The sequence below is a fragment of the Prunus dulcis genome, chromosome 1, assembly GCF_902201215.1.
Source record: "Prunus dulcis chromosome 1, ALMONDv2, whole genome shotgun sequence".
Lineage (NCBI taxonomy): Eukaryota > Viridiplantae > Streptophyta > Magnoliopsida > Rosales > Rosaceae > Prunus > Prunus dulcis.
In genome coordinates this window covers 42,539,371-42,561,951 of record NC_047650.1, presented here as the reverse complement: position 1 = coordinate 42,561,951, position 22,581 = coordinate 42,539,371, and the positions used below count along the sequence as shown (strand labels likewise).

The following is a 22,581-nucleotide window of genomic DNA, read 5'->3' as shown; positions in this document are numbered from 1 at the left end:
ATGCCTCCAGCCAGTATTTATGACTTATAAAAGGTAAATTTATTGGGGTTGTTAATGGCATAACAAACCTAATTTCTTAAGAACAAATTTCTCACAGTAGGAGAGGAGTTGATAATTTGGGGGAGGGAGGAGATAACGGTAGAATGGATGGTAAAAATCCCCACCGGGTAGGGTTTTAGGCCGTTTTGGGAAAAAATCGGGGGCCTTCTTTACCATTCCGTATAAATGGACTATTCTATTTGTACAGTTATGGTAGAATCCCCAAATTTTAAAAATTCCTTATTGAGGACGGGTTGGGATTGTATTGTTATCTCTATACTCGGGCCAATAAGTGATATTATTTATTTTTATAAATTAAAATATAATACAATATAACAAGCAAAAAAGTTACCCTAATGACAATTTTCTACAATCATTTTTATGTGAAAATTATAGACATTTGCTTGGGCATTACATACAAAATTGTTGGATGTTAATATCTAATGACACATTCAATAAACAATATAGGCTACTGTTATGTTAGTGTGTTAGTTTGTTAAGTAGGTTGTAACAGGTTCGGTTAGTGAGTGGTTAAGGAGTTTAGGCTTGTAAACTTGGTAAGAAGAGAGTTTCAATACAAGCCTGAGATTCTGGTTTCTTCTCTGAACCTTCTTCTCTCCGATTCTTCTTCTGCTCAAATACATATTGTTATGAATTTTCCACGTTGACCAAGCGTTGAACACATAGAAAGTTTTTCCATGTAAGATAAATACTTTTTAAAAAAATAAAAATTCAGAAATTCGGGGTGAGTTTTGTAGACAACTTTCAACAAGTACAGAAACGGGATTTCCCTAAAATTCTTTATCGGGGATGGAGAACAAGAAAGAGAATGGTATTGCCATACCCGATCCCAAAACGACCCATTGCTATAACAAAGATAATAAACTTAATAAAATTAAGTTAAATATATGATTGTTGGTGTGTGATGCATTAATTAGATTAGTAAAATGGCCAAGATGCAGCAAAGTACAAATAAATGCAATTATCTGCTGAGGCTCGGAATGCTAAAATGATCTGATTCTGATTTAATCACATACGGATTGACAAGTTAAATTCTGATTCGCTCATCGGGTCTAGTCGAGCAACGTCCTTTTTCAGTAAAAGAGAGAGAGTTTACCCCGGATAGCCCCCGAGGGCCCCTGCCTGGCAAGGAGGAAGACTTGAAACTCAAGTCTTTCCCAGTCAAAACAAACACAAATCTCAAGTCAACATGTTTAACCACTTAGCGCATCTCCTCTTTCAGTCGTCCAGTAAATTCTCTCTTCCAAAATTGAAACTCTCTTCTTCTTCTTCTCTCATCTTTCTTTTTCTTTTTCTCTTTAAATTTATCTTCTCTGGAGTTTCATATCAAATAGTTACTGATCATCATCACGATGAGGACTGAAGAAGAGTCCAGAAGTGTCACTGCTTGCCAAGACTGGATGAGTTTGCTGAGGACTTTAGAACGCGACCAAATTTTGCAAGTATTGTCAGATGGGTTTTGCCAAAACTGCCAAGTCCTCTTGAAGGATCGAATTCACAGTAAGAAATGAACAGCATTTTGGAAGTTTTGTCATATGGGTTTTTGCCAAAACAATAAGAGAGTTGTTGCTGTTGTTATTAAAGAATTATGATCAGGAATGGTGTATTTTCTCATCTCTTCTGATGTCCTTTTGAATTTCTTAGGAGTGATTAGGATTTGATGCTAATTAGGGTTGTTTTTCTTTTAATGAATAACTTCTGTTTTTAGTCTATTCCTTTCTTCCCACTATAATCCAAGGAAACTTAAAGATGGTATCTTTTGCTTTCTTCTGTTTAATTCTTTGTGTAATTTGAATTAAAATAAATGCTGATGCCTAATTCAGTGTGTTTGGGGTTTCTAGGTTATATTTGAATAGCTAGGCCTAGGTTGTACAAGTGAGCTTTTTTCCCAATTAGGGTAATGTTAAGGTGGTTTAGCATATCCCATTATAACCAATTAATCCTTTCCTTTTTTGTTAAATATGCAGAAAAAGTAGGTGATGTATCCTTTTCTAGTGATAATAACAAAAGGGCTGTGGATGTACCAAGCCAGTCCGGGAATGCACCAATTGCGCGGTCATCGGAGAATGCTAGTATGGAGTCATGTGATAAAAGGTTTGACCAACAAGAGTGCACTCCACCCCAAACAATTCCTATCCACTCATCAACGCAGAGAGGGTACACTGCTAATTCTTGGCCCGCATCCATAAACAGCAAAAGGAATTCAGTTGAGCACTCAGCTTCTCCAGTATTATTCAATGATGCAACCAGAGGAGATTCCTCTTTCATTCGTGGTGGATTATTGGAGGATCCAAACAAGCATAATCGAGTATTACAAGTAGGGAGAGAGAAGGACTTCATCCACATTGAGAATATAAATGGTAGACGAACAAATGTGCTACAGGGCTTAGAGCTACATACTCAGGTTTTTAATGCCAATGAGCAGAAGGAGATTGTTGATTGTGTCTACAATTTACAACGTATGGGGCAAAGGGGACAACTTAGAGGTATGTCTTTCTCATTCTCCTCTACTTTGTTAGTTTAGTTTTAAATCAATTTCTTTGGACAGATTAGCGATCCTGCATATGTTTTTTTTTTTTTTTCAGACGATTGTTTGTGTTCCTAGATTGTGCTAAAATTAAGTAAAAGATGAGTTAAATCATAGTTCAGATGATTGGGATGGATTCTATAGTACCCTCTCCGTGTACTTTTTGAAACAAAAGTTAGTAGAGAGATTAACTTTGTCCATAGCACTTGATAATTCTTTGAACTATTTAATGCGTAGATAGCATTTCTAGGGGAATATCTCTATAAGAAACCAGAATTTCCATGGTGAACCTCAATTTGACTAGATCTAACTTGGTATTTTATTAATAGGATGATTTGTACCCATTAGCTATCCTGAAAAAGATATGAAAGCATGCTGTTGGGATTGTTTAACATATATGCGAATCAAAATGAATAAGACGTTTCTTATCATTCTGTTTGTATATCTTGCAGAGCGGACATATTCCGAACCTAGAAAGTGGATGCGTGGTAAAGGACGTGTAACAATACAATTTGGTTGTTGTTACAATTATGCAGTGGTACCTTTCTCTTTTCTCTCTGCCATTAGTACTTGATTTAATTGGAATTTATATTAGTATTACCTTATTATGTGTAACGTTACAGGATAGGAATGGGAACCCGCCAGGTATTGTTAGAAATGAAGATGTGGATCCCCTACCCCCTTTGTTCAAGCAAATGATAAAGAGGATGGTCAGTTGGCATATATTACCTCCAACATGCATCCCTGACAGCTGCATTGTGAATATATACGATGAAGGGGATTGTATTCCTCCTCATATTGACCACCATGATTTTGTTAGACCTTTCTGCACGGTTTCATTTTTGACAGAATGCGACATACTTTTTGGTTCAAATCTAAAGGTTGTGGGTCCAGGAGAGTTTTCGGGACCTGTTTCTCTACCTTTGCCTGTTGGGTAAGCTTTCTGTACTGCTTCTCTGCTCAATTGATCACTTCTGTTTTGATTGTTTAATTTGTTTGTATTTATACAATCAAATTCCTTATTGAAATGCATCCTCACTTTTCAATCAAATAACACATTCATGTTAGAGCCAGAGAAAAATTTGTATATTGATTGATACATAGAATTAGAAGAGTGTCTCATCGCACATATACAATAGTCAACTCTTACGAAATTTTGTCGTACTAGTGAATAGAATCGCCTTGTAATGGAGTAAATATGTAAGGAATGTAGGTGTTGGATTTTCTAATTATTTGTTAATTGTTATGCGTATGTTGTGCAGGTCAGTGCTTATTTTAAATGGTAATGCAGCTGACATTGCTAAGCATTGTGTACCTGGTGTTCCAGCAAGAAGGTATCCTATCATGTTTTCCATTCCATACAACACAACCATGTTTTCTTAACTTGTACTTCCTGATTATTCAAACTCTGTTATCGTTGCAGGATTTCAATTACTTTCAGAAAAATGGATAATAGCAAGATTCCATACAATTTTTCTCACGATCCAGAGCTTCAGGAAATGAAACCTTTTGTTCACTCTCCCTTTTCCAAATCAAAAATCCCGCAAGATGAACAAGGAAAACCTTATTCCTATTTTCCAGTCAAGTCACAAGTCCAACATAACTTGCATCAAGACGATGAACTTAACCGTACTGAATCCAAGAGTGGTAAGAAGCGGAATATTAACCCTTCTTTTGTTCTTGAGAAAGATGATTTCCCTCCCCTTGGCAGTTTAAGGTCTGTGAACAGACGGAACGTCAGCAGACAATGAGTTACAATTTTAACATTCTTTTTTTTATTCTTAGCTGTGTGTGATTGATTTATGTATCAGGTAAAATAATTAAACGGGGTGTTTTTAGTTTTTTTTTTTTTTTTTTCTTCTTAGCTGTGTGTGATTGTATTTTCTTCTTTTAATTTAATAAAAGTTTGATAAAGTTTGTCCCTATGCAGAGTAATGAGGACATATCTTCATAAAGTTTGTAAACTCCTGGCAGGCCAAACAATTTACTTGTCTTATGTTTTGAACCTTGAAAACTGGCTCAGGGGGCATTTTCGTAATTTTACATTATAGTTAGATGGGAAAAAAATAAAGAACATTGATGCTTGCTGAGAATGAGATTCGAACCCCAACCACCCACTTTTCAGAAAGAGTCACCACCTTTTCCAGCTCCTCCGCCGTCCTCATCCTAATGACTCAAGTCAATTCTGTCTACATTTATACGGCTTACACTAAACTTTATTTGTTTCTTTCTGTTTTGTCCTGACTTATCTTCCCTCTCCACCGACTTTCTGCTCCAAGTCTCTCTTATTTTCAAAAACTAAAAACTCGCTCACTCTTCCACTCTCTCAGCTGCCACAAACACAAGCCCCACTACGAAAAGGAAGATGAATATGTACGCATGGAGAGCAGTCTCATGCCTCCCAAGTACATCGCGCTCTGGGTATGAACTGGAGCCCACCTCCTCGCCAATTGGTATTCTATCTTTTCAGTTTTGGATATGTATTTTGTTGTTGAGTGAATTATTTGGTTTGGGTTGGAATTTAGGTAGTGGGTTTTGAAATTTGATCAAGTATTTGATGAATTTCAAATACTTGATTTTGAACTTAGGTTGAATTTCTGGATATGAGCTATGTCAATTTCTTTGATGGAAATTGGGGGAGTAGGAGAGAAGAGAGGGCTGGCTGCACCTGCGTGTACTGCGATTGAAATTTTTTTATTCTTCTGTTTTTTTATTCTTAACGGGTGTGTTCATGTTTAGTATTTTCCACCCGTTTTCTTAACGGCAGGTTGACACGAAAATGACATAAAAATGCCAACACTACACGATTGCCAGGTCTGACAATGCTAGAAGCATAAAACTGCTATTCTGCTCATTTTTGGGGGTTATTTGTTTTTTTCTTTTGAACTCTTTTTCGTTTTTCTTTTTGGTGCACTGTTCAATTTTGTTTCTATTGCATTCAAGTCTTCTTTCTATAGAAGATACCCATGAATGGTCTCTGCAGTTTCATTTCATTTAGAAATGTCACAGGAATCCCTATTTGTTGTGCTTTGTTTTAGGGCTCTAGACTTTAGATAGTTTGTTAATATGACCCTGTTTGATTTAATTTTTCACTTTTGTGGTTTGCTGTTTCGTGCTTTGTTTTGGTATTGGGTTTTTCTGTGATTGTATGTAAAAATATTGTTTGTTTTGATATTGGGTTTGTTAATATGTACTAGTGAAGAAGAGTACTTGGCTCATGAGCAAATGAAGCATGTCGAAGCTTGAAAAAGCATGATATCTTCCTCTTCATTCTCGAACGTATTATTCCTCACTCGACACTCTCTTCGTTTCTATTCACCTTATTCTCTATTCTCTTTCAAAGCTCTTATTCACCACATCTCAAACGCATTTCTCCAATTTAACCCCAAACTCTTGAACCCCCATTTTGTTTCCAAATTACAGCCCAACCATCTCCACCACATCCCTCTCAGCCTCCAATCCAACTCCATTTCCGCCCATCACTTGCTTGATTGGTCCCGTAACTCTCTCGGCTTACACCACCCCCAGTCCTTTTGTGCCCTTACTCATCTGCTGCTCCGTCACCGAAAGCTGGCTCCGGCTTCACACCTTTTCAATACAATGGTACGCCAATTTGGGACTCATTTTCACTTTTTTGCTGCTTTTTCTGAGATTTCTCCCAATTATGCTTCGGATTCTAGTGATCTTTATAGCTTTCTGATTGAGAACTTTTGTCGGAATGGGATGCTAGATTCGTCTATTGAGACATTCATTCATATGCGTAAATTGGGAGTTCCGGTGTCTCCTTATGTGTTATCTAGAATGTTGACTTTTTTGGTTGATTCAAATTGTGTCCATGTGATTCTTGATTTATATGGACAAGTGTGTAAAGCATTGAGAGGACAGTGTTTCTGTGTGTATGAGTTTGTTATGGTTGCTCTTCTAAACAAGCGTAAAGTTGAAACGGGTGTGGATTTTCATTCCGCTGTGATTGAAGGAGGCTTTGTGGTTGATATTGTTGCTTGTAACAAGATTTTAAAGCGTCTTTGTAAAGAAAATCTGATTGGAGTTGGGGAAGATTTCTTTAATGTATTGATGATGGGTGGTCCCGAGCCAAATGTGGTGACATTCAGCACGATGATTAACGCGTATTGTAAGGATGAGAAATTGGAGGAGGCCATTAAGCTTTATAAGGTTATGATAGAGAAGGGTGTCAGCCCTGACTTGGTTGTATATAGTATTCTAGTTGATGGTCTTTTTAAGGCAGGGAAATTGGAGGAGGGGCTTCGACTGTTTTCAGAGGCATTAGGTAGCGACATTAGGTTGGATGTAGTCATTTTCAGTTCTGTTATGGATGCCTATGTGAGAATTGGAGACTTGGTGAAGTCAGTGGAGGTCTACGGAAGAATGCTGAAAGAGGGGATCTCGCCAAACCCTGTTAGTTACACCATTCTTATAAATGGTATGTGTCAGGATGGTGAGGTCATGGAGGCTTGTGGCATATTCGGTCAGATTGTGAAGTGTGGTTTTGTGCCATCCATTCTAACTTACAGTAGTTTGATTGATGGAATGTGCAAATTGGGGAATTTAAAGGATGCATTTTACCTGTATGAGAGTATGATCAAGACTGGCTATGAACCTGATATTATTCTTTATGGTGTGCTAGTAAATGGCCTTTGCAAACAGGGGCTGATGGGTGATGCTCTTAGGTTTTTCTTTCAGGCTGTTTATAGGGGTGTAAAGCCCAATGTCTATACTTTTAATATGTTAATAGATGGTTGCTGTAGATTAAAAAGACTAAGTGATGCTGTGAAGGTGTTCATCCAAATGGGAGTTTATAACGTAAAACCTGATATGGTGACGTATACTGTGATTATTAAGGGTATCTCTGAAGTAGGGAGATTAAAAGATGCGTTAGTATTTTTCTTCCAATCATTAAAGAAGGGGTTCTTGCCCGATGTTGTTATGCATTGCACACTAATTGATGGTTGCTGCAAGCAGAAACATGTGTATTATGGACTCCGAATTCTAGAGATGATGCGAAGAAATGGAGTAAGTCCTGATATTGCCATTTATAATGTTCTCATTAATATGCTTTTCAAAGAAAGTTATTTAGAAGCTGCACAAGAACTCTTTGAGCAACTTACTGAAAGTGGGCCAGAACCTGACATTGTTACGTACAACACAATGATTTGTGGTTATTGCTCTCTGAGAAGGTTAGATGCAGCTGTTCAACTTTTTCAAAAGCTGATACAGGGACAGTGTAAACCCAATGCCATTACTTGTACTATACTGATTGATGCTTTTTGCAAAGAAGGTAACATGGATGATGCCATGTTGATGTTTGATAAAATGCTGGAAAAGGATCCCGAACCAAATTTGGTCACATATAGTTGTCTTATTGATGGTTATTTTAAATCTGAAAACATGAAAAGTGCATTTGAACTGCACGAAGAGATGCTTAAAAACATCTCTCCCAATATAGTCAGTTATAGCATCCTCATGGATGGTCTTTGCAAGAGAGGACTAACGGAGAGAGCATCCCTTGTGTTTCATTGTGCTATAGAAAGGGGTTTGTTGCCTGATGTAATAGCATATGGGATTCTGATTCGTGGTTACTGCAAGGTAGGAAGAATGGCAGAAGCCCTCATTTTGTACGGCCATATGTTAATTAGTGGCATCATGCCGGACGCTGTCATACAAAGGACGATCACTGAGCATATTCTTGAAGCTGATCAACAGAAATAATCGACCGGTCAACCGCATGATCTGCAGATAAGATCTGTTCTGTAATACAGTGTGCCATTTGGAGCCTGCGTGGTCACCTTTTTGCACCCTTACCTATCTGGTACTACCTACTAGCTAATTGTTCTACTAGCAACATAATTTTCTAAGCCCAGGTGAGTTCATGTTGTTTCTCATTCAAATTATTAGTTACATATATGTCTATATATTTCTTGATCATTTTGCTGATAATATTATCAGAATTATTGCTTAGAGCTTCAATTTCTCGGGTTCTGCTTCGTGTGTCTTTTAATTTTCTAGTCTTAGTAGGAATAGGAGTTTTGTTATAAAACTGAAGAAATTGAAGAGAGAATTTAGAGAATTCAAATAGCAATAGGAATGCTCTTCTGTTATTTTATTGAGATTTTCTTCTATATGTACAAATGAGAATGAAGTTATAGTTTTATAAGCAAAGCCTTGGCTAACAATTCGGCAAATAGAAGACTCTATGAAGGTGTATGGAGATTCCCTTCCAACATGTGGGCTTCACCTTATCATCTTATAACACTCTCCCTTGGAGACCACAATGTATGGTATTCGTTAAAAATCATACCAGTAAAACCCAGTGGGACAAAAACTGGTCGAAGGGAAAAAGAGTACATAACCATGTGTAACATAAAATTCTGTGTATATTGACACGCGTGCCACACTGCTCATTAAAACCTTTTCAGGAAAACCCAGTGGGATAAAAACCTGGATGAAGGAAAAAAAGAGTACAGTGTGTGAAGGTCTTTATTGACAGCACGCTCCCTTAATGCTTGGCAAAATATTTTTAAGCCATATAATTGATCATCTGTTGACACTGCTTCTGTGACTCCAAGTCCTTATTTACATGTCAATGATCAAAGATCTTCATGTTACATCCCGGGATTGGCTCCGCCTTTGGGCCCTCATCTCTGCCTTCACGGTTTTGTTTCTGGGAATTCATGAGCAACTTCTCAGTGGGTCACTTATCCTGGGATTGTTCTAACCCCAACTCGCTTAACTTCGGAGTTTCCATGACTTCGAAGTCAGTGAGCTCCCAAAAGGCCTCGTGTTAGATGGAGGCGGGCATGTACATATAAGGCACATCACCCCCTCTCCGTTGGTCGATATGGGATGTTACATTTCAAGTTCGATCTCTTGTTTACAAATATAATACAGAGAGACTGCTAGCTCTCATGTCATTATCATCATCAAAGATATTTAAGTCTTGATGTAGTTATATGATGAATGAGCTTCTAGTTCTGATCTGTGTACTTGTTCATCATATTGCACAATTAATCCATAAAATAAATTGCTGGTATGGATGATACCCGTACCATACTTTAAATAATAAAGTAAATGTGCGATAAAATAAATGTGCGAGTATGGGTGCTAATTTTACTCCATATTTTTAGATAAAAGTAAAGGCAAATTGTGTGGACGATAAATTCGCGCCACACTTTTAAATAAATACTGTCGTATGGGTAATAAACTTATACCATACAGCAAATAAATTGTGTCGTATGGGTAATAAACCTACACCATACAGTAAATAAATTGTATGGGTAATGAACCTGCACCATACAATAAATAAAATAAATGTGTGGATAAAACCACCCCTAAAAATATAAGAGGTGAAACTGTCCATTTTATTAAAGTAAATAGGGGGATAAAACCACCACAAAAAATATAGGAGGTGAAATTGTCCATAGAATTACTACATATATAAAGTAAAGGCAATTGTTGATGGGTTCTTATCAACACCACGATCAAGTAATATAATATAATTAAAGTTTACGTGGGCCTTATATGAAGTAATATGTATACATTAAAAATCATATTATAATATATTATATAATGGAATTATATAATATATGTAATCATGCAAGTAAAGAAACTAGTGCATGGTGAATCTTATGCTTGTCTTTTCCACCTGCCACCAGCACACACCTACACTAATATTGATGTGAAATAGTATAGAATAATAATAAAATAATTGCCTTTTGGTGTGGTTTATTCTGGTCAGTTTTTCATATCGCAAGCCAAGCTACTAGGCTTTGATCAAATCAAAGAAGTAGGCCTTCATAATATGGGTAGCCACGTGAATCTCGGGTTATGTGAGCCCGTCCCCAATAGCAACCTCACAGGCTCTCTTAAGCGTATGGAAACTGTATCACGCGAACTAACACTATCATAAGAGGTGCAAACAGACTTGTTATTGTCAAAATCCTTGGAAGCAAAATTAACATAAGTGTGGGAAAGAGCTTTGGAAAGCTCTATGGTAGGGAGGCTTCATGATCCGGCCACCACGACTTTGGCTAGAGGTCAAGCAGATATAGGCTTCATCCACTGAGTCTCACTCCGGGGATCTGGCAGGCTTTAGCGGTGGCTATGCAGAGGTCGGATATGATGGTGACGGCAGTCGACGTCAGCGATGATCTTGGTACTGAGGAGGAAGGCGGCGGCGTGTAGAAGGTTAGGAGGGTGTTTGTTAAAATTTACATGTCATGAGCTCGAAGAAGTTGCCGATAATGGAAGACCGACCTGGGCCGCCTCGAAGCCGACTGAGCGGTGGTGTTCGAGAAAGATCGAGTGAGATTGTAAGGTGTGGAAAATTTTAGAGCCTGTGATGGGATTGACTTGTTTTGTTGGGTTTGTGTTTTGAAGTTATAAAGAGTGATTTAGAAGCTATATTGATACACATAAAAGCATGAGCAGCTCAATCAAACCCAAGAAAGAAAAACAACGAAGTAGAGTGTTTTGATCAAATATTCCAACTGGTATTTAGAGATATTCGTGGTGATAACGTGTTATAAAACTAAAGAAATTGAAGAAAGAATTTAGAGAATTCAAATAGTGATAGGAATGCTCTTCTGTTATTTTATTGAGATTTTCTTCTATATGTACAAATGAGAATGAAGCTATAGTTTTATAAGGAAAGCCTTCGCTAACAATTCGGCAAATAGAAGACTCCATAAAGGTGTATGGAGATTCCCTTCCAACATGTAGGCTCCACCTTATCATGGCGGCCGGATCATGGAGCCTTCCTGCCATTGAGCTATCCAAAACTCTTTCCCACACTCATGTTAATTTTGCTTCTAAAGATCTTGACAATAACAAGTCTGCCTTTACTTCTTATGATGGTGTTAGTTCGCATGATATAGTTTTCATGCGCTTAAGAGAGCCTGTGGGGTTGCTATTAGGGATGGGCTCGCATAACCAGAGATTCGAGTGACTACCCATGCTGTGAAGGCCTAATTATTTGATTTGATCAGAGCTTAGTGGCTTTGCTTGCGATATGAAAAACTGACCAAAAGAAACCACACCGAAAGGATTAACTTTCCTTTATCTTTTCAATTATTTTATTATTATTCTATACTATTTAATATCAATATTAGTGCAGGTGTGTGCTGGTGGCAGGTAGAAAAGACAAGTGTGATATTCATCATGCACTAGTTTCTTTACTTGCATGATTACATATATTATATAATATTATTATAGTATGATTTTTAATGCATACATATTACTTCATATAAGGCACATGTAAATTTTAATGGGCTATGATAATATACTATTATATTATATTATTTGATCGTGGTGTTGATAAGAATCCACCAACAATTGTCTTTACTTTATATATATATATATATATTTCACCTCTTATGTTTTTTGTGGTGGTTTTATCCCCACGTTTACTTTATTAAAATAGACGGTTTCACCTCTTATATTTTTAGTGGTGGTTTTGTCCACTCATTTATTTTATTTATTGTATGGTGTAGGTTTATTACTTATACGGCACAATTTATTTGCTCTATGGTATAGGTTTATTACTCATACGACAATATTTATTTAGTGGCACGAGTTTATTGTCCACACAACTGCCTTTACTTTTATTTAAAAGTATGAGTAGAATTAGTGCCCATACTCTCACATTTACTTTATTATTTAAAATATAGTGCGGGTTTATCGTTCATACCAACAATTTATTTTGTGGATTAATTGTGCAATATGATGAGTTTTTACAAGTATACAGATTAGGACCAGAAGTTCCTTGATCCTCGTCTTACAACTACATCAGGACCTGAAGATCCTTGATGATGATAATGATATGAGAGCTGGCAGTCTCTCCGCAGTTCTCCGATACTATATTTGTAAACAAGAGATCGGACTTAAATATTCTTGATCCTTGATATGTAAATAAGGACTTAGAGTTCCTTGATGATGTAACAATACCGTATTAGTTAATAGTGTCGTACACGTGAATAATAACTGTACTGGCAAATGTACTATACGCATGTATAGACACATATTCATGACTTGATGAATAGTATTGTATACATGAATAGTTACATACATAAATATTAACTATTTTGGATAAATCGTCACTATATACAAATGAGGACCTGCAGTTCCTTAAACTCATGGACGAACAATTATGTAAGCACCTGAAGTTCCAAAATATATACAGGAAATTATAAAAAAGTCCATATCATGAGAATATGCGATTTTGGCTTAAAGTTCAAAATCTGACAGTGTTGAGAACCTGAAGTTCCAACAATTAAATGGACAACCTTTTAGGTATTATTGCAAATTGTGGTACACAACATATTTCTTGGGCATAAGAAAATGATGGATTTAATAAAGTTAGATTATGTTACAATCGACACCTCAAGGAAGAAATATATTTTGTGAATTCCGTTTGTTAAGGATACATCGTGAAATGAATACTATGACAGCAGTCGTATCATTCATCATCACAGAATCATTAACCGTGAGATTACGATTTTGGGATGCAAAGGATGATGCCAGATTGGCATCCCGAGTTGTGTTGGGGGCAACATTTAAATCAAGATGGTTTGGGCGAGAAGATGAGGAAGCTATTTTTAGGAATGTTTCAAGGAAAGTTTTAAGAGAAGCTGAATTTTCAGAAAATGAACGGAAGTTGAGTTGAAACGCAATTACTCAAATCAGGTCTTGCAGAGGCAATATCTATAGGCGGAAATATGGCAACGATTTCCAGGATCCCAATATTCTTTCGGATCCCCATATTCTGTTCTTCTTTTTTTTCCCAGATTCGAAAATTTCACACGACCTCCATTAATGTATGTCGGCACTTTCGGCTTTTTCAAAGATTATTTTCGTCAAAGCCGATCTTGCTTTGCGGATTTCACAGAGCTATTTTTTCAAAAGTACCCTAAGAACCTTACAAATTTTTGTGGTTAATTTGAAATTCACTGATTCTATCTATTCCTCTTATTTGTGTATAAATATGTTACTAACGGAATTTTCTTTGCAGAAGACATCCAGTTTTCTCTATACCTAGTGATGTGATATCCACTTGTTTTTCCTATCAGTAAGCACTCGATGTGCTTGAGAAGCGAGACTATCTCTGATCATTCATTCAGGAAGCGAGACTATCCCTGATCACTTTTCCGCTACATCTGAGAACTGTAAAGACGACCACATGCTATAATCTCCTGAAGTTCTTCTAGACTAGGAGAAATGAGAGTTTGTTGTATGCTCTCATCAGCTTCCTCCCCTGATTGCTTACCTTACTTTGCAATCCATTTCACAATTTTTGTATCTTTTCTTTCTTTTTATAACTCTATGTTCATAAGGGATTTTATTTCTTTAGAACGAACATCTAAAGAAAGAATCCATGTAGTGATCATAACACTGAGGGTTATTTTTTGACAGACAGAAGAATTGTGATTTTTGCTCTTGCATGATATAACTAGATAATCAAGCATTACATTGTATTTGTTGAGCCAATACGAGCTTGGAAGATATTTGAGCAAAGTCTCTCCCACCTAAAGATGTAAGTGATACTTATGTTATTTCATACTTGTACTCTTATTTTGATATTTTGTACAACATCCTTAAAGGTAGCCAAATGGGGAGATAAGGTTGTTCTAGAAGAGCGCCATGTAAATGACCATTCCAGAAGAATGACTTGCATTATAGATCGTTCCAGAAGAACGACTTGTATTATGACTATTCCAAAAGAATGGCTTGTATCATTCTGATATGTATTCATGAATTCTCAATGCAAATTTCACAGATTGCAAGTTGAATACATTAACGATACACTGCATAGATTAAAGTCCCATAAGAACAGAACATGGGTATAGCAGTGATCAATATGATGCACGCCTGTTGCATAGCAAATGATATGAATTGAAGTCCCGGAAGGACAATCCTTTAACATGTCAATATTGATACGATGCACGCCTAATGCGTAGCAAATTATATGGTTTAAGGTCCCATAAATTAATTGACATGTATGTATTAATCTATGACATGCCTACAACATGACAGATATATGGGTTCTAAATGTTCCAACTCCCTAAATGGAGATTATCCACGTCTCATTGTAAAATAACGCTCCATTGGATGTTATAATCCACATTCTCACATAATTCATCTTGTAAGAGATGTTTGTCTGGAAAGAGACAATAAAAGCCCCCTGAAGTGGCTTGGGTACCCAAAAGCAAAGAAATACTTATAATTGATGCATGCGCATGCACATGAGAATAGTGGGATTATGAATTGATGAATGACAATTTTTAGTTTTGGAGTAGCTACTCAAATCATCAATGAGATGTGTTGATTGAAACCACGTTCTATTATTAAAGGTCGACAATATCATTGGCCAAAATGGAAAGAGGTAGTTCCATTACAGATGAGAATGAACGTGAAAGAACAAACCCATAGTACGAACCCCAAAAGATGTTAATACTAAAAGTTATATTTGGGTGTTGGGAATAAAAGGGAATATTCTCACTTTCTATGACACAATATTTCTGGCAGAAACAAAAAATGTTAGGTTTCTCCATATTTACAAATGCAATTGTGCCTTCTTACAGCACATTTATGGAGACCAACGTATTATTGTTCACCCGTTTTCGCGTTTACTCCTGTGATGGAAGGGCGAAGTTCCCCACTGGCTTGGAGACCATGTGTTGGTCAACAAGTCAGCTTTCTTTGGTGTGCGAGCGTGCCACTGCTAGCAATGTAAATCCTAGCAGACCCTTTTTTTAGAATAGATGACTTGCGCCCCAAGTTACTGACTTCTAAAACAAACGGTTGTGAATTTGGGTGAGGAATATCTCCCAAGTAAGTTCTTTTCTTGCCTTAGACTGGTAAGGACTTTCACAATTTATCTCAGTATCAAACGGCTGTTCTGGCCAAAAATATTGGATAGAAGTTGGACTGTTTCAGGCAGAACTGCCTTTTACAAAGCAATAAATATACATATCGACTCTAGGAAGATTAAAAGATGGCCGGAACTCCGTTTCTGCTTGGATGAGAGGTTCCAGTTTGGGCTGGACTGGACGCGCTTGGGTCGGTCCGTACTGCTTCGTGGCTTCAGATGCTAGGCTGACCTATGAATCGATACCAAAGTTCGATTTTGGCAGAGCTTTATGTTTACTTCACGCTTCGTGAGGCTTTTGAGTGGGCAGAACTGCAGCTTCTTCAGTTTGAAGGGGCAGAAGTGGCTGTTCTCGAGGGTTTGATGAGCTAAGGATTGCACTACGAGCGTTGTTCTGCTTGAGCAGGACTCTTCATGAACTCGCTAAGGTCTCTACGTCGGTGAAACCTCAAACTCTGCTTGTCTTGGCTTTTGCTGAACCAAATTTGTAACGAGGGATCTCGTTTTAGAAGACTTATTTTCTAAGTCTGAACTTTGGAGTTCTGATCTAAAGCTGGTTTCTCTTGGAATCCAAGTGAGCTTTTGGTTGTTTTCTTCTTGTTGTTTTTTTTGATTGATTGATGAATTGAGTGTCCCTTCCTTTCTTGCCTACTTCTGTTTTTATAAGAGACCCTCTTGGGGAGGTGGTTTTTTTATATTTAAAATAATGGGCGGCAAAAAGATCTTCTATAATGCAAAGTAAAAAGGATTTTTATCAATCAATGGCAGATAGGCTCACAGCAGTCACCTCCTAAAGTAGTCCTTTCCCTGGTTTCCTGGGCGGCAGCTTTTTTTGTTTCAACCAACGCCACCGTCTGTGTGGTCTTTTTATGGCGGTTTGGTTTTCTTCTGTATTTCCTGAATTCCCTGTTTCCCGTTCTAACTGAGAAAGCGTGACCCGTGAATTCCTTGGAAGATGGTGCATTGCTTTGGAGCAAAATCTTTGAATACAGATGGGGTTTTGATCTTCTGTTGGCAGCGTTTCAGAGACGTCTCTTCCCATATAAAAAATTTTAGTTGAAAATGCTGACTTTTCAAAGCTGAGGTGGATGTGTTTTTAATCCCTTGGGTATGAATCCAACAGAAATTTATGGGTTGAGCCCAAATGACAATTTCCATGTTTGGTCTTTCTTGGGCTGGGGGCTTTGTTTTCGACATCCTGGTGTAAAGCCCAACCTGTCTGGATCCTAATTTTGTTATCCTCAAGCTTTTTGGGCTGAGCAGATAATTTCATCATGGGCCTGTCTTTTGACTTTCGGCGTGCCAAATTTAGGCCCAAACAATTATCTTTAAGGGTTATTAAATGAACAAAGCATATCACTATAAGTGATTCCCTAAAGATGTATAAATAGCTGGGTTAAAGCTATATAATGTGTCATAAAGTTTAATCCATTAAACAAAATCCTTGAAAGGATTGTAATTGCATGAAGCAAGGCCCCAAAAGACATGTGCCTGGAGCACAAAATCTGTACTCAATTCTAATATGCATAAATTGCATCAGTGAGTACATTAATTATAATATGTTTGTAACACATTAAAACTCCTGAAGAGTTCAAAAAATATTCATCTCGACCTGAAGATCGAGCATTATGCCAACGAGATTCTTGCTTATACTAAAAAGGTATTGAAGCATTTTTATGTGGATTATCCGTTGGGCACTTAAATGATATTATATTGAAGCATACTGGACCAGATATTATATTTTCCATATAAAGCTTAGCTCCATCACTACCACCTTAGGATGATATGAGGTATATTTGATGCTATCTCTGTAAGAACCCAAAACAAAATATCAAAAAGAAAGAAAATATCTAAAAAGGTAAGGAAAATATCTTTCAGCGAAATGACCAAATTGCCCTCGCATATTTTAATAGGGGAAAATTTCACTTTTTAATCGTGAAAGAATTTGGGAATTTCGCCTACGCCATTGCGTAGAGCACGGCGAAAGGAGTTCGTAGACACGGAGTAGACCCAAATCGGAGCCGTAACGAAGAAGTTATGGTATAAAAACCGCGAGGGGCAAAATGGTAATTTGGTCAAAAAGTCAGATTTTTATAGCCCTCTCTCTCTTCTCCCCCGTCAGCTCATTCTCTCTCCTCCCGCAACAACCCTCCCGCGACCTTCCTCCCTTCCCGACGTCGCACCGGCCGCCTCGCTTGGAACTGATCTCCGAGACCGGTGCCAAACGAACCAGCACACGACGACCGACATTTCCCGACCCACCTCAGCTGCTGCCGTGGTTGGAATCGGCCGGAATATGCCATGGAAGCCGACGGTTCGTCCGAATGCCACCCGAACTTCCAGCTCGAAATTCTCTCTCGTTTCTCCACCAAATCGATCGAGTAAGGTATGGATTTTGAGCTATTTTTCGTGCTCTAGCTGATGGATATATGGGCTGTGATCGATTTTAGCGTTAAGGGGTTCGATTTTCGACCTGAAGTTTGGCCGAAACTTCGGCCCTTCGAAACTACCATTTCCGGTCACTTTTTGGGGGTGGTCCAAGAACAAAAGTGACTCCAAATGGGGTGTTTTACCTGGGGTAGGAGTTTGGAGTCTTGGTTCCGAGATTTTTCGGCCACCCGGTATCGCTTTGGACACCCAAAGCTGCCCGCGTGTGCTGGAGCGCGTGGGCGAGGGTACTGATATAATTCTGTGCAGATTTGTGACCCTCGTGTCGTCACGAGCGTGTGGGATTTCGCGGATCTCGATTCGGAGTCCGTTTGAGCCCCGAACGGATTTTCCATATCGCGCGATCCGTGGGTGCAGTGTCGTGTAATAGTTGGATCGAGCTGAATTTTGGATATGTCGGTCTACGTGATTTCAGGATCACGTAGGATTCGACGGATTGCGAATCGGAGTCCCGGATACTCCGAAATCGCGAACCCTGGGGCTAGGGTTTGAGTTTTAAGCGATAACGCGATTTTGGCCAATCCGACCGTCCGATTCGGACCAATTTCGCAGAACTTGGTTCCCGCCCTATGAGAAACCTTCCGGGAAGCTCAGATTGGCCATCGGAGACCGTGGACCCATGAGGTCCCGGATCGGCCGGTCGAGCAGCTTATCGCTTATCGAGGTTCCGGGCCGGCCTAATTGTTTAAGAAGCTAAGGCGGGCATAAGAATACTCTGAATGAGAGTTTGTATTTCTAGGAACCGGGGGCAGGGTGTTTGAATTAATTCTTTTATTCAGCAGTTTATTGAATTATTGTTTATGGATAATCAGGCACGAGGTCCAGTCGGCCTGCAGGAGAGACCGTCAAGGGGTCAAAGTAGCTCGGACCATCTGTGAGTGGACCTTCTTTCATAAATCAGATTTCATGAATGAATTGATGTGTTTTTATATGAATTGATGTGCTTTTATATAAAATAGATTTTATAAATGATTTTATATACATGAGTTTTATAAATGAATTTATTTGAGTAAGTTTTGTTACGATTTTGAACATGATCAGTACAGTAATAGTTCTATAAGTCGGTGCTGCTTATTTACCAGTTACAGAAACAGAGTTTGAGTTTTGAATCAATTGAGACCGCAGCACGACTTACGTTTTCCAGTTATTATTCACATATTTCTTTTTAAAAGGAATTTATTTTAAAACCACCTCGTACCCGTTTTTCTTTATGGTGATTACCCAGAGTCGGACCGATGTCTACGGACATCCAGTCTGATTATAGTTCAGTCAGTGCACTTGACTTGCCTCACGAGTTTCGGGGACGCTCGGACCGTGAGTGCCAGGATTTGCGGCTCGGCAGACTTGGTGTCCCGAGACCTGCCAGGATTGCGGCTCGGCTGACTTGATGTCCCCGAGACCTGCCAGGATTGCGGATCAGGCTGACTACGGTCCCCTGCATCCTGCCAGAGCGACTCGAGTTGACTTGGTGTCATCGAGGAATCTGCCGGCGGGACAGGCTGATCATAGTCCCCTGATTTCGCCAGTTTGCGGCTCGGGTAAGTCTGTGTGACGCCCGAGACCTGCCAGGGAATTGACGGAAATGACAGGGGTACATACTGGTGGTATTTTCAAAGGATTCTGAGTTTCTTTATTAAATGTTGATTTTCAGCTATTATAAATCAGTTTTTCTGATTTTTCAGATATAGATCCCTTTATATTTGTTCAGTTATGAAAGATCTGAGTACAGAGTTTTTATACGCGTTGGATTTCAGTACTTTTATGAAAGCTTTGAATTCAGTGGTTTGTATGAAACTTTCAAGCTTGAATATGACTGATATAGAATGCCTTGAATTGACTATGCGTGATATAATAAGTAAGTATTCAGTTTTATTTAGTTAAATTTCTTTTACCATGGGGGATATTATGTTTATGAGAATTGTTTTGAAGAACATTATTTTTGTTTTGGTCCACTCACATTTTCAACCTGTTTTTCGCCCCCAGGCCGTAGAAGTACGCGGGATCCACCACCGGGCCAATCATAGTTTTCGCGCCAAGGTAAAGTTTTGCAGAAAATCCTTGCAACCTTGAAAACCCTAGAAAATGCTCTGATATCACGTTGAACATAAGGAACTGAGGTTGGAATCTGTTTGTTGACTTAGTCTGGCTGTTGGTAGGGTTTCTGAGTTTATTTGACAGGGGAAAAATTTTGGGATTGATCAAAATACAGAGGAGACTCTGCCGAATTTTCGGCAGAAGTCTAAGGAAATTTAAAGAGAAATTGAAGTAAGAAGGGTAAAAAGGTCATTTGTGCCCGACATTCGCCAGGTGTCGGACACGCACAGGACTTGACTCGAATTCCAAAGTAGAAATTGGGTCGGGTCCTGTCAATCTCTGCATAGCACCATATATGGGTATATTCTTTTCAAGTGAACTTACAAATAGCCCAAATTCTATTGAATACGCGGACTTTGGAAATTTCTATGATCACTTATTAGAAAAAGTTAGTCATGAAGATTTCAAAGGGAGATATTCTTAAGGGGGAGCATCCAACAATATTACAAGATTGACTCATAGAAGCAGTGCCAACAGATGATTAACAATATGACGTAAAGATATTTTGCCAAGCATCAGGGGGAGTGTGCTGTCAATAAAGACTTTCACACACTGTACTCTTTTTTCCTTCATTCAAGTTTTTATCCAACTGGGTTTTTCATGGCAAGATTTTAATGAGGTAGTGTCGCACGCGTGTCAATATACACAGAATTTTATGTTACACATGGTTATGTACTCTTTTTCCCTTCGACCAGCTTTTGTCCCACTGGGTTTTACTGGCAGGATTTTTAACGAGGCATATTCCATACATTGTGGTCTCTAAAGGGAAGTGTTGTAAGATGATAAGGTGGAGCCCACATGTTGGAATGGAATCTCCATACACCTTCATGTAGTCTTCTATTTGTCGAATTGTTAGGCAAGGCTTTGCTTATAAAACTATAGCTTCATTCTCATTTGTACATATAGAAGAAAATCTCAATAAAATAACAGAAGAGCATTCCTATCGCTATTTGAATTCTCTAAATTCTCTCTTCAATTTCTTTAGTTTTATAACATGAAGTTTATTATTGGATATCATGTGACAAGCTTCAAAACTATGATCTAGTTAGCTACAAGATCATTTTCCAGTTATGAGATTACTGTGGATTAGAAATTGGTTAGCAGTATAATTTATGTTTGGGCAAGTAGTAGTAGCTTATCATTACAATATTAGGAATTCAAGTTCTAGTATTTTGTAAATTAATGTAGGATCTGTTCATGTACAATCAATACATGCTGCTCCTAGTGCTCGTTTCGGAAAAAAATTGGATGATTTGGTTGGGGAATCTACCTGTCAAGTAAGAAGCGCTTTTTTATCGTTGCAGGATTTCAATTACTTTCAAACTCTGTTATCGTTTCATGATTTTAATTACTTTTAAACTCTGTTATCATTGCAGGATTTCATTTACTTTCAGAAAAATGGATAACAACAAGATTCCATGCATTTTTTTTTCACGATCCCGAGCTTCAGGAAATTAAACCTTTTGTTCATTCTCCCTTTGCCAAATAAAAAATCCAGCAAGATGAACAAGGGAAGCCTTATTCCTATTTTCCTGTTAAGTCACAAGTTCAACAGAACTTGCATCAAGACGACGAACTTAACCGTACTGATTTGAATCCAAGAGTTCTAAGAACTTGCAAAGCTCGAAAATCTGGACATCATTTCCACTGTATCTGACTGTTATTGTAAGTACTTACTAAAAGGGAGGATGCACATGCATCTACGACAAAAAGTTAATTTTGAAGTTAATATATGGCTTGCCCAGATTACCCAGATTTTTTTCATCCAGTCTTTCGGTTCAGATCAAATTAATATTTAATATATATTTATATAAATATAAATAAATAAATTATTGCTATAACAAACCCGCTGATTGGTTTGGCATGGTTAGTAATTTTTTGGCACCCCTAATAATTTCTGTAAATTGTGGAAACTTTTTTTTTTTTTTTTGGTTTTTTTGCCAAATTTAAGAAGGGGGATTTTTTACACATGCTAAAGTGACGTGGGCTTTCAAACTTGAGACAGTTCGTCTATAGAATATCATTTTGTACTAGACTAAACCCTATTAGCAACATTACAGCAACTTAAAAACCACTCTAAAATGAGCCTTAAATAATTTTAAATGATGACCTTGAACACTGTCACGAATGAAAAAGAAAAAAAACATTGGAAGGAGAATGTAGTTAACAATCCTCCTTTTGTATGGAAAAATAAAAAAAGACCATCTCCTTTGGCTGTTGTTTTACTTTGAGATGGAGGAAGAATAAGAATCTCGTCAGTTGCAACCTGCAAGTTGCAAGTAGCACAAACTACAGTCTACTACACCCTGGCTTACTGATGAAGACGACCAAAGGAATCAAATCAAATCAAAAATCCCCACGTGAATAGTTTGGTGTGCCGACACACACACAATCGCCGCCCATTACCTGACTTGACACACATTTATGCTTTCAAATTCAATTAAGACTTTCCACCAGAGCCAGCCCTATCAGGTACAACTCAGGTTCACCTTTTCTCCCCTCCTCCAACCAATCACCACCACTCACGTCTTGATGCAGAGTCCACGTGGGTCCCCATAACCAAGCCAGGCTC

General features: G+C 38.1%; 2 protein-coding genes across 6 annotated transcripts; both read left to right on the top strand.

The window, feature by feature from the left end:
- Nucleotides 1–1,086: 1,086 nt before the first annotated feature.
- Nucleotides 1,087–4,441, top strand: LOC117613939 (RNA demethylase ALKBH9B-like). The gene is made up of 6 exons (XM_034342562.1): nt 1,087–1,560; nt 2,028–2,546; nt 3,040–3,125; nt 3,211–3,521; nt 3,850–3,921; nt 4,011–4,441. The coding sequence occupies exons 1-6, from the start codon at nt 1,413–1,415 to the stop codon at nt 4,336–4,338; spliced, it is 1,464 nt and encodes a 487-aa protein (XP_034198453.1). The 5' UTR covers nt 1,087–1,412; the 3' UTR covers nt 4,339–4,441.
- A 391-nt stretch (nt 4,442–4,832) lies between these two features.
- Nucleotides 4,833–21,762, top strand: LOC117614069 (putative pentatricopeptide repeat-containing protein At1g31840). 5 transcript variants are annotated; one of them, XR_004583826.1, is made up of 3 exons: nt 4,833–5,040; nt 5,785–8,466; nt 21,386–21,762. XR_004583826.1 is itself a non-coding variant. In XM_034342751.1 (2 exons), exon 2 carries the CDS (start codon nt 5,840–5,842, stop codon nt 8,312–8,314), a length of 2,475 nt encoding a protein of 824 aa, XP_034198642.1. In that variant the 5' UTR covers nt 4,833–5,040; nt 5,785–5,839; the 3' UTR covers nt 8,315–8,785. The 5 variants fall into 5 exon arrangements, 1 of the variants encoding a protein (XP_034198642.1); XR_004583828.1 differs by lacking the exon at nt 21,386–21,762 and adding an exon at nt 13,611–14,156 and having other exon boundaries at nt 4,833–5,008; XR_004583827.1 differs by lacking the exon at nt 21,386–21,762 and adding an exon at nt 13,669–14,156.
- The last annotated feature ends 819 nt before the right edge of the window (nt 21,763–22,581 follow it).

Excerpts from the sequence above, each read along its gene's own strand:
- LOC117613939 (XM_034342562.1), top strand. The coding sequence starts at position 1,413 with ATGAGGACTGAAGAAGAGTCCAGAAGTGTCACTGCTTGCCAAGACTGG. Across the intron at positions 1,561-2,027 it reads CTTGAAGGATCGAATTCACA|AAAAAGTAGGTGATGTATCC; the intron begins GTAAGAAATGAA and ends TTAAATATGCAG. Across the intron at positions 3,522-3,849 it reads TCTCTACCTTTGCCTGTTGG|GTCAGTGCTTATTTTAAATG; the intron begins GTAAGCTTTCTG and ends TATGTTGTGCAG.
- LOC117614069 (XM_034342751.1), top strand. The coding sequence starts at position 5,840 with ATGATATCTTCCTCTTCATTCTCGAACGTATTATTCCTCACTCGACAC.